The sequence below is a fragment of the Manis pentadactyla genome, chromosome 2 (assembly GCF_030020395.1).
Source record: "Manis pentadactyla isolate mManPen7 chromosome 2, mManPen7.hap1, whole genome shotgun sequence".
Taxonomy (NCBI): domain Eukaryota; kingdom Metazoa; phylum Chordata; class Mammalia; order Pholidota; family Manidae; genus Manis; species Manis pentadactyla.
Genome location: NC_080020.1, coordinates 210,661,458 through 210,678,589, shown reverse-complemented (window position 1 = coordinate 210,678,589; position 17,132 = coordinate 210,661,458). Strand labels below are relative to the sequence as shown.

The 17,132-nt window shown below is 36.4% G+C and overlaps 1 protein-coding gene across 4 annotated transcripts in view; it reads left to right on the top strand.

Moving 5' to 3' along the window:
• Positions 1–5,754, top strand: part of SPAST (spastin) — a 91,655-nt gene extending 85,901 nt beyond the window's left edge. For all 4 annotated transcript variants that reach the window (XM_036931572.2, XM_036931570.2, XM_036931571.2 and 1 more), the window contains one exon: positions 3,616–5,754. In XM_036931572.2, coding sequence (XP_036787467.2) covers positions 3,616–3,738 — 123 coding nt within the window. In that variant the 3' untranslated portion in view covers positions 3,739–5,754. The remainder of the gene's footprint in view (positions 1–3,615) is intronic.
• The last annotated feature ends 11,378 nt before the right edge of the window (positions 5,755–17,132 follow it).

Below are 17,132 nucleotides of genomic sequence, written 5' to 3'. Positions count from 1 at the left end.
TTTTGATTCTCTATATCGTAAGACATGTCTTTTGTCTGGAATTTTCTAGTTTATTTGATTAGGAACTGGAAAAGCTTAACTTTGCTTCATTTCAAAATATAGAGACCTATGAAATTACAATCTCTTACAGTGTTCTTTGGTAAGACAAAAAATACTGTACATAGTCATTAAGTCATTTTCTGTCAAATCATATTACATAAATACTAAACAAGAAAACCGTAGAAAACTTAGGGATTTTATACAGTATGAAAATAACTTGTAATAGGTTAATCCCTTGAGTTTCTGTTTTGTTTTTTTCAGCATTTATGTTTTCCTCCTTACAAAGCAATACAGTCACTGTCTTAATGTATTTATAACATCTTAATATGGTAGGCACTCTTATGAGATGTTAAACCATTTCTTTTTTAAAAATTGCCTGCAAAATATAAAATTGGATATGCAGAATGATTACAACTTTAAAAGCAAACTTTTAAAATCAGACTTGAATTATATTTGTAGCTTAGTCAGAGATATTTACTGCCCATGTTTCAGTACTATTGAGGAAGTAGTGAACTCTTAACATACAGAGAATGAGTATATTTGAGTACATTTTGGCAGTCTTCTGTCTTCAAACTTCTAAGTAAATTTGAGGTTGGCTTCAATTATCTTGTGGTGGTTAATCAACCCTATTATTAAGAAAGACTTCACACTTGCAACCATCCTGCCATTTTAACCATCTAGTTTTACCTGGAGTATGTTTGACATATGTTTGACACAAAGTGTCTTTTGGATTTTTTAAATAGTTTTAGTATAGTTTACTAACAATATCCCATAAATATATTATTTTAAAAACGTTTTTATAGTTGTAATATAAACCTAACAGCACCTTTCTACCCAAAAAGCAAGCATCATGCATGAATTACTTCTTCTCCACACACCACCACTCCTACCTTGGACCCAGGACAGATAAATGTGATATCTCATGTACTCTGCCCTCTGGATTAAAGTTGAGGAAGGCCCACTGTGTGACATTTTAGGCCCCTGTGTGTGTCCCTTTGAAAGGACGTATGGAATAAAGGGACTAATTAAGGCAATAATGAGGTAAAACCAACTGGCAAGTAAATTTCAGTAAGAAGCAGTCTACAAATTCTCAGTCCACTTAGGGCAAAATACACTCAAGCTTCACATCTGCAGTTGTTCTCCACTGTGTCTAGCTCCAAGACCATGCCATTTCCTGTGATGATCCATTGGGAAGGCCACTTATAGCTATAAATGAAATGCTTTGATGTACTTTCATTCATATCTTATGATAATTTTATAATAGTAACTAGTATATATTTGTGGCAACTTAGGGAAGAGTAGAAATTCTTAAAAATCTGTCCATCATTATTTCATAAGAAAGAGACTTATTTTTCATTGAAAGTGGCTCTTTGCATATATTTTACCCATCCTGAGAAAATATATACTTAAAATCAAACTTGAACATGTTTCTTCACTGAAAAAAATTAATCTAAATACAATTCCTGTTTTATTTGAAGAACAAAGAAATTTTTAGTCTATTTTCTTTAGTAACTCTTACAGACTTTTGACTTTAAAACAAAGTAATTTTGTTTTAATAGGTATCTGTAGCTGTAGATCAATTGCCCAAAACCGTAGCTGCTTATAATAACACACATTTATTATCTCACATTTTTCACAGTCAGAAATATAGGCATTGTTTAGCTGAGTCCTCTGCCTCAAGCTCTCTCAGAGGGCTGCAATCAAGGTATTGGCTAAGGGTCTTCTATAAGCTATAAACACGATGTTGGCTGGGGCAGTAGTTATGCAAGGCTCAACTGGATAACAGCTGCTTCCAAGCTTTTTCACATGGTTTGCCAGATTCACTTTGCCATAGGTTGTTGGGGTTAGAACCTCAGTTTTCTCTGGGTATTGGTTGGAGGCCTCCAGTTCTTGCCACACAGGCTTCTGCAACATAGTAGTTTCCTTCATCAAAGCAGGAAAGCTAGGAAGACAAGCGAGAGTTCCAGCAAGATGAAAGTCACAGTCTTTACATAAGGTGATCCTGAAAGTGACAGCCCATCATTTTGCTATATTCTTTTCTTAGGGTCAGCTCATACTCAAGGGGAAGGGATTACAGAAGAGTATATATAATAAGAGACTGAATATTCAATTACCCACTTTAGTGAACTGGCTACCAGTGACTTTTTCTTGTTGTATACATTGGTCTCTTACTAGCTTAAAAATATCATATATAAATTTCATAAATATACATACACCAAAACAAACTAGACACTTAAGTTAGAATTTCATCAAAAGCTTTTAAAACCTTAACTTCTATTACAAATTTTATTTGAGATATCATAGATTATATATTATATTCATCATTCTTCTATACTTTAGGCTTTAGGAAGAGCCAATATGTGTTTTACAATTAAATAAGAAAAAATATAGGGCTTATATGGTGATCATGTGAATATATGTCCTTTTTATTTTTTACTAAGATTTTGTAAATTAGGCTACAGATTGCAAATGTGGGCGATTTTCTTGCTCATGGAGATATATCATCAGGGTGTGAAGTAGATTGCATTTTATAAGAGTAATAAAAAAGAATATGGATAAATACCAGTTGTTGAAATTTTGTTTCAAATTCTCCTTTAACTTCATATTTTGGGATGAAATGTACATGTATATACTAGTGACAATTTTTAAAACTAGTCAATTTGTGCCAAATTCCTTTTTTTTTGTATTTTAGAAATCCTTAAGATAAATATATTTATTAATTCAGCATTGTTTTATTCTGTGTCCTTAAGACAATTTAAAATATCAGAAAACAAGACCCAACTGATATAAAAAAGCATCATAAGCAACATTGTTTCAGATACTAGTGTCCTCTATATTGTAGTTAAAGAGCACTATTTACTTAAAAGTCCCGTGTGCTTCTTGTAAACTCCACTTTCCTTTTTAATAAACCTAGCATGAATTTAGCTAGAGTATGCTTGTAATAAGACTTCAGAATGTAAAATTCCATGAATTATACACAGAAAAAAAATCGGAAGGCCATAAGCTAAATAGTGGTTGTATATTGAATGGTGGAATTGTGATTCTTTTTTTTTTTGCCTGCCTATATTTTGCCAGATTTCTATGAGTGTGTTTTGTTTTTATAATGGGAAAACATTATGATTTTAAATGTAATACCCAAGAAACCAAACACATGTAATAAAAATAATATAAATTAATCACAAGGATGGAAGTATAGCATAGGAACTATAGCCAATAATACATAATATCTTTGTATAGTGACAGTAACTACACTTATTGTGGTGAACATTTAGTAATGTATATAATTGTTGAATCACTATGTTGTACATCTTAAACCAACGTAATATTGTATGTCAGCTATATTTCAATAAATTTTTTTAAAGATATGTTAGTATAGCATTTTTGTAAGATTTCTAATATAGCAAACTTACCTAATGTGTAAAATGTGTAAAATAAGATGATTGGCATGATTTTCTAAGACTATGTCTGTATTTAAAATGTTAATAAACAACAGCATCATTACTTTAATCCATCATTGGGTTAACTACTATATATGTCTTCATGATTTGCATTGTCATGTGTTTTTTTAAAACCTAGATGAGAAATATTCGATTATCTGACTTCACTGAATCCTTGAAAAAGATAAAACGCAGTGTGAGCCCTCAAACCTTAGAAGCATACATACGTTGGAACAAGGACTTTGGAGACACCACTGTTTAAGGAAATATACCTTTGTAAGCCTGCAGAACATTTTACTTTGCAAGAGAGAAACACACCATCTTCAATGAATAATTACCAGCTACAGAAGCTCAGCCTAAGTTTACAGGACTTTTTCAGAGTCTTACAATTATTTGTGCACCCCAGCAGAAGAACCATAAAACAAATTTAAATAAAATATACATTGCAAATGGAATATTTTGTTTAAAGGCCTTCTTGCTTAGATGGAATGGTTATACCTGTGGGCACTGTAAGTTCGACCACAACAAAAACTGATTCTGGTCATCTTTACCAATATAATCATAATGTAAATAATAATTTGTATATTGTGTTGCAGATGAAAGTATTCCAGAGACAGTGAATAGTAGAAGACCGAAGAGCCTTTGGTTGTTTTGTCTTCTGATGTCTTCTCTTAAAATAGCAATTTTTTCTATTTTCATTTCCTAGTGTTGTCTTCCCTGCGGGTGACTGGAATGCTAAGCACTCTGTTTCGTTTTACAAATCCACTGTGCCAAATGAAACTTGTTCCTATGTAACAGTAATAGGAAAAAGTATTTGGAAGGTTTTTTCTTCTTCATAAGTCTACAGCTATTAAACAATTGTGTTCACTTTTTAATTTTCTTTTACCTTGTCAAACAATTTAGAAAGCAATTTGTTGATAGCAACATAGCAAAACTGTTAAAACAAGAAAGTTTGAAGGTGTGAGTCACTTCATACGACATGTAGATCAATCCTCATGTGATCTGAATTTTTTTTCTAGTATATTTGTAAGAAATCTATTGTAGACTGTTAACTTATTTCTAATGGAATTTATTTTCTGCTTGAATTATTCTAATATTTAAGAAAGCCAATTTTAACTGCTGTAAAAGTGGTTCCCTATATGAGAGAAGGGAAGTACTGGGAGCTAAAGACATTTCTAATTTATTGCTTATTACTTTCTTACTGTTTACAGGAGAATTATAATCCAGTGATCTACCATCTTTTACTCTCAATAATTATTAATCCCTTCAATGAAACTTTTAAAAATTACTGAATTTTTATACATTGCATACATTTTATAGGTTTATTGTGCTTTGTTAAACTAAAAAGTTTGTGTGTTAATCTGCCTTTTGTTTCCCAAAAATGTACAGTAATTCCGTTTCTTGTTTGTATAAGTATGCCTGGATTTTATTTTTAAAATGTCATTGTAGGAAGTAGAGACTTATATCACAGCTTTTTAAATATTGTAATAAAGGCAAATGAATATTTGCCCTTAGTTTACTGGTTAAAAGTTTGTTTACAGAAATTTTCTTGGTGCTTTTATGTAAAATGTCATGGGTGGAAAGAGTATAGTAGGAACAAAGATTTTTCAATGAGGAAACATATCTTTGGTTTTGATAGAAAATATTAGAATTAAAGACTTGCCCCACCAGATAAGAACTTTGTAATGAAGAGACATACATTCTCCTTAGTTTAATCTTGCTCTTGTTAAAAGAGTTATCTGAATATATAAAATGTTTGATTCTTAAGGTAATATGCTGTTTGTAGCCATAACTTAAATTATGTCTCTTCTAATCATGATTTTAGAACTCCTTGGATAATAAAAATGAGGGTTGAGGTAATAGGAAAAAAAAACTTTAAGCCAGAGACATGAATATTTTAGGTCATGAACATTATCTTTCTAAGTTTTCAAAACATTAAAACATCAGTTATAAAATAATGATAATGAAAGATGATGAAATAAACATGATGACAAGAATTGGAAACATCCAAAATTAAAGAATTTTCCATAAGGCTCATAAAAATATTTTCTATTTTCATTTAGAAAAGGATTAACATTACTGGTACTTGGATAACTTGTCAGTCATATTAAAGGTGTATGTGCTTCAAACTCAACTTCAAAAACATTATCTTCAAAATTATGATTCATATCACTTTTTATTGGGACAGTTTTTAGATAACAAAGATTTCAAATGTTAAAAGATACAAAAGTTAGTATTGTCATAAACACTGAGTCAGCAAATTACATAAGTGTATGAACATCCATGTAGTTACTTTACTTTCCTGATCAAGTCTGAAGTTGAGCTTAGTGACAGAGAACTATTTTCTATGACTTATTATGACCAAGTTTTATTTTAAGCTGTGTTACTTCCATAGAAGGGCCATGAAAATAGGATAATGATTATAGGAGGTGAAAGGGATTGGTTTGGTCTTTTCAGTAAAGACAGAAGTTGCTGAGGTTTTCAGAATTAATATTAGATTTAGATTGTGACCTGTTAGATTTTACATTGAACTCTTTGTCATATTAACTTCCTAAAAGGTAATGCTTAAACATTAAATGTTAGTGTGCTCTTCATGTTAATATGGCAGAGTTTTGTACACTAAATTAAAACCTATTGATATACTGGACTTTTGAGCCAAGGGAAAGAATCAATACTCTCTTTCCAGGTATCTTAAGGGTAAAAGCTTATTCTAAGATAGTTTGCCCATTGAGGTCATTAGATTTTTGACTTACATATATGCTTTGTGCTTGGGATGAATTGGAGGAAACGCAGATACTAAAATTCTAATTTAAGTAAATATATAGCAGCCTTTGTTTATAGTGTAAAATTCTTTATATTTTATACAAAAACTAATTCTTTTGGTGGAATGAACCATTTTACAGTTTGTTTTGGGACTCTGAGTGAAAGGATTTTCCTTTAAATGCTTGTCTGAATTTTATTCTGGTCTTTCATACTTTTCTTCAGAAGAAAAGAATTAGAAAGTTCAGATGCATAAAAGAGTTTTTATCCTAATGGATTGAAAATAAATGACAAACTTTATTTTGCCTTTTTTTTTTATTTGTCAGTTCTAGAGTTGTTAGAGGTTGCAGTCTGGTAATGAAGGAGTAGCATATATTGGACTTTCTTGCCTGTAATAATTACAAATTCTGAAAAAATATATAAAAAGAAATGATTAAAAGCCTCTACAAAGCAATCAAAACAGAAACTGCACATCATATACTAGAAGAGCTCCACATTAACTAGCTTTTACCCTGAGGACAATTTTCAGTTTGTGCAGTGTGCTTGGAAATAGCACTCAAGCAGAATGTGACAGTCTTGCTGGGCTGATGAGTCATTTGGAGCTTGCAGAACAACTGGAAATTAGGAAGGAAATCTTGGAGCTAGCTTCAGAGATATAAGCTCCAAAATATGCTAACAAATTCCTTTCAAATCCCAGTGGATTCCAAAATTGTACCTGTGCAGTGTGATAATCAAAGGAACCTAACAGCAGTTGAAGACTAAGGAACTGGGCAAGGAGTAGCAGCTGCTGGGAGAATAAAGAGTTTGAAATTCAAATTGCACTAAGAGGGATTTAGTAAAAAGTTCAGGTTCCCCACTGAAACGCAAAAGGACCATGCTAAGGAGGAAGGACCACATTATAGAAGTAAGGGCTGTACTTAGGACTATGAGAAAAATGGAAAAAACTCACTGAACAAAATACCACGTTTTCTTAGTATCAAGAATCTGTATAAGTAATTTAACAGCCAGACATTTTATTTACTTGATACACAGTCTTATGATGGTTTCAAATACACAACACAGTGGTTCAGCATTTCACCTGTATTATCAAGTCCTCACCCCTCCTTGTGGTCACTATCAACGTACTAAGATGTTACAGTCATTAATTGTCTTCTCCTTGCTGTACTACCATCCCCATGACCTACCTAGATTGTGATTGTGCATTTCAGTGCCCCTTAATCCCCTTCTTGCTCCCCAAACCCTCCCCTTTGGTAACCACTAGTTCCTTCTCAGTGTCTCTGAGTCTACTCCTATTTTGTTCCTTCTGCAAAAAGCATTTTTTAGAAAACAGAATCCAAAGTCTTCACAACAAATCTGCAAAGTACAGTACTATAATAAGCCAGCATACAAAGAAAAATTATATTATCCATAATCGATGGAAACTCTATAGAAGCAAATGCTTGAGGCCCATATGTTTGATTTGCTGTTATTTTTTAAAACAGCTTTAAAATTTGTTTAAAAATTTACAGGAAAAAAGATGGATGAACAGATTAGAATTTTCAACAGAGAAACAAACTGGAAACCAAATGGAAAGTCTAATAATGAAAAAATTTGAAATGAAACTATCTGAAATAAATTTCTCTAGGTGTGCTTAACAGCAAACTGGCCATAGCAACACAGGACAACTGGAAGACAAGCCAATACAACTATCAAACTGAAGCACACAAAAGAAGAAATAGCAAAAGTCTGAGCCCTGTGGGACAATATCAGTCTAGTGTACCTGCAGTTTGGAGATCCAGAAAGAGAAGAGAGGAAGAGAATGGGGCAAAAGAAATATTAGAAACAGTAATGCCTGAAGTATTCCCAAATTTGTTAAAAGACATCAGTTTACAGATCTGAGAAGTTCAATGAACTTCAAGCAGAATAACTACAACAAAGACCACATCAGATTGCCAAAAAAACAAGGCAGAAAAATCTTAAAAGCTGCCAGGGAGGGCAAACAACATTACATTCAAATAAACAGTATAAGTGATGGCTAACATCATCAGAAATGATGGAATGACATCTCTAAAGTGTAAACATTTTAAAAAGTTAAAATTCTTTAGTTAAAATAGCCTTCAAAATATTAAGAAACAACAGGAGGGGCGGAAGATGGCGGCGTGAGTAGAACAGCGGAAATCTCCTCCCAAAACAACATATATCTATGAAAATATAACAAAGACAACCCTTCCTAGAATAAAGACCAGAGGACACAGGACAATATCCAGACCACATCCGCACCTGCGAGAACCCAGCGCCTCGCGAAGGGGGTAAGATACAAGCCCCGGCCCCGCGGGAGCCGAGCGCCCCTCCCCCCAGCTCCCGGCGGGAGAAGAGCAGGCAGAGCGGGAGGGAGACGGAGCCCAGGGCTGCCGAACACCCAGCCCCAGCCATCCGGGCCAGAGTGCAGGGCGCTCGATACTGGGAAAACAGGGCAGCAAGAACAGTGAGCGGGCACTGGAGGCTGGGCGACAGAGGACAAAAGAAAAGCGCGCGACCATTTTTTTTTTGCTTTTTTGCTGTTTTGTTTTGGCGAGCGCTTTTTGGAAGTCTTAAAGGGATAGGGACCCCAATACTAGGGAAACAGGGCAGAAAGACCGGTGAGCAGAGGCCTGAGGCTGGCACCGGAGAATAAAGAAAAACGAACGAACACCTTTTTTTTTTTTTTTTTTTTAATTAAAAACTTTTTTTTTTCCTTTTTTTTTTTTTGTGGGCGTTGTTTTGTTTTGGCGGGTGCTTTTTGGAAGTCTTAAAGGGGCAGGGCGGGACACTTAATCCAGAGGTAGGGAATCCGGGATCTCTGGGCACCCTAACTCCTGGGCTGCAGGGAGCAGGGAGGCCCCTTACGGAGATAAATAGCCTCCCAGCAGCTCATGCTCCAACGCGACTCCACCATTTTGGAGTAGCTGCCCGAGCCAGGCCACACCCACAGCAACAGCGGAGATTAACTCCATAGCAGTCGGGCAGGAAGCAGAAACCCTGTCTGCACGCAGCTGCGCAGCACAAGCCACTAGAGGTCGCTGTTCTCCCAGGAGAGGAGGGCCACAAACCAACAAGAAAGGAAGTCCTTCCAGCCGTCACTCGTCCCAGTTCTGCAGACTATTCCTATCACCATGAAAAGGCAAAGCTACAGGCAGACAAAGATCACAGAGACAACACCAGAGAAGGAGACAGACCTAACCAGTCTCCCTGAAAAAGAATTCAAAATAAGAATCATAAACATGCTGACAGAGATGCAGAGAAATACGCAAGAGAAATGGGATGAAGTCCGGAAGGAGATCACAGATGCCAGAAAGGAGATCGCAGAAATGAAACAAACTCTGGAAGGGTTTATAAGCAGAATGGATAGAATGCAAGAGGCCATTGATGGAATTGAAATCAGAGAACAGGAACGCATAGAAGCTGACAGAGAGAGAGACAAAAGGATCTCCAGGAATGAAACAATATTAAGAGAACTGTGTGACCAATCCAAAAGGAACAATATCCGTATTATAGGGGTCCCAGAAGAAGAAGAGAGAGGAAAAGAGATGGAAAGTATCTTAGAAGAAATAATTGCTGAAAACTTCCCCACACTGGGGGAGGAAGTAATCGAACAGACCACGGAAATACACAGAACCCCCAACAGGAAGGATCCAAGAAGGGCAACACCAAGACACATAATAATTAAAATGGCAAAGATCAAGGATAAGGAAAGAGTGTTAAAGGCAGCTAGAGAGAAAAAGGTCACCTATAAAGGGAAACCCATCAGGCTAACGTCAGATTTCTCAACAGAAACCCTACAGGCCAGAAGAGAATGGCATGATATATTTAATACAATGAAACAGAAGGGCCTTGAACCAAGGATACTGTATCCAGCACGACTATCATTCAAATATGACGGTGGGATTAAACAATTCCCAGACAAACAAAAGCTGAGGGAATTTGCTTTCCACAAACCACCTCTACAGAACATCTTACAGGGACTGCTCTAGATGGGAGCACTCCTAGAAAGAGCACAGCACAAAACACCCAACATATGAAGAATCGAGGAGGAGGAACAAGAAGGGAGAGAAGAAAAGAATCTCCAGATTGTGTATATAACAGCTCAATAAGCGAGCTAAGTTAGGCAGTAAGATACTAAAGAGGCTAACCTTGAACCTTTGGTAACCATGAATTTAAAGCCTGCAATGGCAATAAGTACATATCTTTCAATAGTCACCCTAAATGTTAATGGGTTGAATGCACCAATCAAAAGACACAGAGTAACAGAATGGATAAAAAAGCAAGACCCATCTATATGTTGCTTACAAGAAACTCACCTCAAACCCAAAGACATGTACAGACTAAAAGTCAAGGGATGGAAAAACATATTTCAAGCAAACAACAGTGAGAAGAAAGCAGGAGTTGCAGTACTAATATCAGACAAAATAGACTTCAAAACAAAGAAAGTAACAAGAGATAAAGAAGGACACGACATAATGATAAAGGGCTCAGTCAAACAAGAGGATATAACCATTCTAAATATATATGCACCCAACACAGGAGCACCAGCATATGTGAAACAAATACTAACAGAACTAAAGGGGGATATAGTCTGCAATGCATTCATTCTAGGAGACTTCAACACACCACTCACCCCAAAGGATAGATCCACTGGGCAGAAAATAAGTAAGGACACAGAAGCACTGAACAACACAGTAGAGCAGATGGACCTAATAGACATCTATAGAACTCTACATCCAAAAGCAGCGGGATATACATTCTTCTCAAGTGCACATGGAACATTCTCCAGAATAGACCACATACTAGGCCACAAAAAGAGCCTCAGAAAATTCCAAAAGACTGAAATCCTACCAACCAACTTTTCAGACCACAAAGGCATAAAACTACAAATAAACTGTACAAAGAAAGCAAAGAGGCTCACAAACACATGGAGGCTTAACAACACACTCCTAAATAATCAATGGATCAATGACCAAATCAAAATGGAGATCCAGCCATATATGGAAACAAATGACAACAACAACACTAAGCCCCAACTTCTGTGGGACATAGCAAAAGCAGTCTTAAGAGGAAAGTATATAGCAATCCAAGCATATTTAAAAAAGGAAGAACAATCCAAAATGAATGGTCTAATGTCACAATTATCGAAATTGGAAAAAGAAGAACAAATGAGGCCTAAGGTCAGCAGAAGGAGGGGCATAATAAAGATCAGAGAAGAAATAAATAAAATTGAGAAGAATAAAACAATAGCAAAAATTAATGAAACCAAGAGCTGGTTCTTCGAGAAAATAAACAAAATAGATAAACCTCTAGCCAGCCTTATTAAGAGAAAAAGAGAGTCAACACAAATCAACAGTATCAGAAACGAGAAAGGAAAAATCACGAAGGACCCCACAGAAATACAAAGAATTATTAGAGAATACTATGAAAACCTATATGCTAACAAGCTGGGAAACCTAGGAGAAATGGACAACTTCCTAGAAAAATACAGCCTTCCAAGACTGACCCAGAAAGAAACAGAAAATCTAAACAGACCAATTACCAGCGACAAAATTGAAGCGGTAATCAAAAAACTACCCAAGAACAAAACCCCTGGGCCAGATGGATTTACCTCGGAATTTTATCAGACATACAGGGAAGACATAATACCCATTCTCCTTAAAGTTTTCCAAAAAATAGAGGAGGAGGGGATACTCCCAAACTCATTCTATGAAGCTAACATCACCCTAATACCAAAACCAGGCAAAGACCCCACCAAAAAAGAAAACTACAGACCAATATCCCTGATGAACGTAGATGCAAAAATACTCAACAAAATATTAGCAAACCGAATTCAAAACTACATCAAAAGGATCATACACCATGACCAAGTGGGATTCATCCCAGGGATGCAAGGATGGTACAACATTCGAAAGTCCATCAACATCATCCACCACATCAACAAAAAGAAAGACAAAAACCACATGATCATCTCCATAGATGCTGAAAAAGCATTTGACAAAGTTCAACATCCATTCATGTTAAAAACTCTCAGCAAAATGGGAATAGAGGGCAAGTACCTCAACATAATAAAGGCCATCTATGATAAACCCACAGCCAACATTATATTGAACAGCGAGAAGCTGAAAGCATTTCCTCTGAGATCGGGAACTAGACAGGGATGCCCACTCTCTCCACTGTTATTTAACATAGTACTGGAGGTCCTAGCCAGGGCAATCAGACAAAATAAAGAAATACAAGGAATCCAGATTGGTAAAGAAGAAGTTAAACTGTCACTATTTGCAGATGACATGATACTGTACATAAAAAACCCTGAAGACTCCACCCCAAAACTACTAGAACTGATATCGGAATACAGCAAAGTTGCAGGATACAAAATCAACACACAGAAATCTGTGGCTTTCCTATATACTAACAATGAACCAACAGAAAGAGAAATCAGGAAAACAACTCCATTCACAATTGCATCAAAAATAATAAAATACCTAGGAATAAACCTAACCAAAGAAGTGAAAGACTTATACTCTGAAAACTACAAGTCACTCTTAAGAGAAATTAAAGGGGACACTAACAGATGGAAACTCATCCCATGCTCGTGGCTAGGAAGAATTAATATCGTCAAAATGGCCATCCTGCCCAAAGCAATATACAGATTTGATGCAATCCCTATCAAACTACCAGCAACATTCTTCAATGAACTGGAAGAAATAATTCAAAAATTCATATGGAAACACAAAAGACCCCGAATAGCCAAAGCAATCCTGAGAAAGAAGAATAAAGTAGGGGGGATCTCACTCCCCAACTTCAAGCTCTACTATAAAGCCATAGTAATCAAGACAATTTGGTACTGGCACAAGAGCAGAGCCACAGACCAATGGAACAGACTAGAGAATCCAGACATTAACCCAGACATATATGGTCAATTAATATTTGATAAAGGAGCCATGGACATACAATGGCGAAATGACAGTCTCTTCAACAGGTGGTGCTGGCAAAACTGGACAGCTACATGTAGGAGAATGAAACTGGACCATTGTCTAACCCCATATACAAAAGTAAACTCCAAATGGATCAAAGACCTGAATGTAAGCCATGAAACCATTAAACTCTTGGAAGAAAACATAGGCAAAAACCTCTTAGACATAAACATGAGTGACCTCTTCTTGAACATATCTCCCCAGGCAAGGAAAACAACAGCAAAAATGAGTAAGTGGGACTATATTAAGCTGAAAAGCTTCTGTACAGCAAAAGACACCATCAATAGAACAAGAAGGATCCCTACAGTATGGGAGAATATATTTGAAAATGACACATCCGATAAAGGCTTGACGTCCAGAATATATAAGGAGCTCACACGCCTCAACAAACAAAAAACAAATAACCCAATTAAAAAATGGGCAGAGGAACTGAACAGACAGTTCTCCAAAAAAGAAATACAGATGGCCAACAGACACATGAAAAGATGCTCCACATCGCTAATTATCAGAGAAATGCAAATTAAAACTACAATGAGGTATCACCTCACACCAGTAAGGATGGCTGCCATCCAAAAGACAAACAACAACAAATGTTGGCGAGGCTGTGGAGAAAGGGGAACCCTCCTACACTGCTGGTGGGAATGTAAGTTAGTTCAACCATTGTGGAAAGCAGTATGGAGGTACATCAAAATGCTCAAAACAGACTTACCATTTGACCCAGGAATTCCACTCCTAGGAATTTACCCTAAGAACGCAGCAATCAAGTTTGAGAAAGACAGATGCACCCCTATGTTTATTGCAGCACTATTTACAATAGCCAAGAATTGGAAGCAACCTAAATGTCCATCAATAGATGAATGGATAAAGAAGGTGTGGTACATATACACAATGGAATACTACTCAGCCATAAGAAAAGGGCAAATCCAATCATTTGCAGCAACATGGATGGAGCTGGAGGGTATTATGCTCAGTGAAACAAGCCAAGCGGAGAAAGAGAAATACCAAATGATTTCACTTATCTGTGGAATATAAGAACAAAGGAAAAACTGAAGGAACAAAACAGCAGCAGAATCACAGAACTCAAGAATGGACTAACAGGTACCAAAGGGAAAGGGACTGGGGAGGATGGGTGGGTAGGGAGGGATAAGGTGGGGAGAAGTAGGGGGGTAGTAAGATTAACATGCATGGGGGGGTAGGAGAAAAGGGAGGGCTGTACAACACAGAGAAGGCAAGTAGTGATTCTACAACATTTTGCTATGCTGATGGACAGTGACTTAAAGGGGTTTATAGGGGAGACCTGGTATAGGGGAGAGCCTAGTAAACATAATATTCGTCATGTAAGTGTAGATTAGTGATACCAAAAACAATGCAAAAAAAAAAAAAAGGCAGTTCCTGTGTGGTAACCTCCAACGAGTTCTACACAAGGGTATAAAGGGCATATAAAAGTGTAGGCAAAGGGTCTGTTTGTGTTTATACAGAGGATCAAAGCCTAATTGGGCTACCCCGAAAATGAACTAAGATACGATATGAAAAAGAACTTCCAACATCTGCACTCTCTGGAAGACTCATGCCAGAAGATGATCATCAAAAAACCCCAACAAAGATCCACGCACTGCTACAGCTGTAGATGCACTCATCCCACCGGTTCCTGGACTTGCCATGGGAATGAGGAAGGAGATATCTAAGCTGGCCTGTGCATACAGTAAAACAACAAATTTGACTGGATCTATACTGTTGGAACTCAACCAAGAATTTGGAGAAGTGCAAATTGTAGCGCCCCAAAGTCTTACAACTACAGACTATTTACTGTTAAAAGAACATATGGTATGTGAACAGTCCCCAGGAAAGGGTTGTTTTAATTTGTCTGATATCTCTCAGACTGTTCAAGTTCAGTGGGACAATATCCACCATATCATAGATAAGTTTTCACAAATGCCTAAGGTGCCTAACTGGTTTTCTTGGTTTCACTGGAGATGGCTGGTAATTACAGATATGCTTTGGTTATGTAACTATACTCCTATTATGTTAATGTGTGTGCGCAATTTAAGTAGTAGTTTAAAACCTATACATGCTGAAGTTACTCTACAAGAAGATATGTCAAAGAAATAATCAATCTTCCCATGTTTTCTGCCGCCTGCTACTTCTATAGCTTTTCTTCTTCCTTCCTAATTACAACCCTTAAATAGAATTTGTGCCTCATATCAAATTTACCGAGTATCATAAATCTTCCAAGTGGTAAAGATACCTCAAGACAAATGCTGGGCATAGAAGCCACAGGGCATAAATATGCAAAGAAGTAAAAAGCTAACCTTTTCAAACAATAAGGCTTCCCTCTCACTTACCAACTTTACATCTCCCTGTATGGCTCCGGAAGATGACTGGTTAGCCAGAGACGGGTAAGATTCCTCAAGGGAGGAACAACCTAAGACAGGCACAGTCGCAGGGGGGCCATCAGGTGAGAAATTGGGGATCAACAGAAGTGAGGCTTAGAACCTCACCCCCCCTGTTCTGAGAGAAATCTTCTGCATACGTGGATGTTTTATTGCCCTTGTCTAGCTTGGATTAACACATAGTCTACAGGCACACACCTGATCATCTACATTTGCTCTCTTACAACACTAAACTATGTTTTCTACCTTTATCTTGCATCTACCTACCACTTCAGCATTTTATTAAAAATAATAATAAAGAGAGAAATGTGGCATCCACATATAAATCAAGTATAAAAACCAAATGAGTATTCATATTTGAACTGACTGTTTAGAGTTCATAATGCATGAGCAAAACCGAAAGTTTCTGTGATGACTGCCCTTGTACTGTTCACTGTGTAACTTATTCATTATGTAAGAATTTGTTCTACATGTGAGAACTTGTTTGTTATGCCTCAGAAGATTGGAGACTGACGAAAATTAGGCTTGGGGTGGATTAATGATTGTGCATTGAGCATTGACTCCCCTATACAGAATTTTATTGTCGTTAACAACCATTTGATCAATAAATATGAGATGCCCTCACAAAAAAAAAAAAAAAAAAAAAAAAGAAACAACAAAAACTGTTCCAGATGAATGAAAACAGAATTTGTTGCTAGCAGACTCACATGATAGTAAATGTTTTAAGAAATTCTTTAGGCTGAAGAAAGTGATCCTCAGCAGGAACCTGTAGCTCCAGGAAGGAATTTAGAACTTTGGAAATGATATGTCAGTAAATATGAAATATTTTTCCTTAATTTCTCTAAATATCTATTGGCTGTTTAAAGCAAAAAAAAATTACAGTGTGGTATTTGTAGAAGTAAAAAGAACAAATGAAGGGTGGAAAAAGGCAATAAATGGAATTATATTAAGTTTATTGTGCACAAAGTGGTGTATTAATGTAAAGTAGATTGATAATGATGAATACCGTAAGCTCTCACCCAGCCATGGAAAAGAAAAGATTTAAAAAGCCATTAAAAAAGATAAAATGGATTAGTAAAAATGACTCAATTGGTTCAAATGAAATGAAGGAAAGGGAAAAGCGATAGATGGGACAAATAGAAAACAACAGTGTAGCAGAGGTGAAGCACAGCTGTAATTAAGATGTAAGATGACAGTAATTAAATGAGTTGCTTTCTTATCTCCTCGGTCGTGTACTATTCAGTTTTACAGCCATTAAGTGGTTGGGTTCTTAAGATTCTCTGGGTTTGATGATTTGCTAGGAGCATTCACAGGATTCAGCATACAGTCATACTCACAGCTGTGATTTATTATAACTAAAGGATTCAAAGCAAAATCAAGAGAAAAGGGGCATAGAGCAAAGTTCAGGGAAAACCAAGCACCAGCTTCTGAGAGTCCCTTCTCACTGGAGTCACACACGATGTGCTTAATTCCTCCAGCATCAAGTTATGTCAACATGTGTGAGAGTGTTAAGCACAGTGAGTCACTCT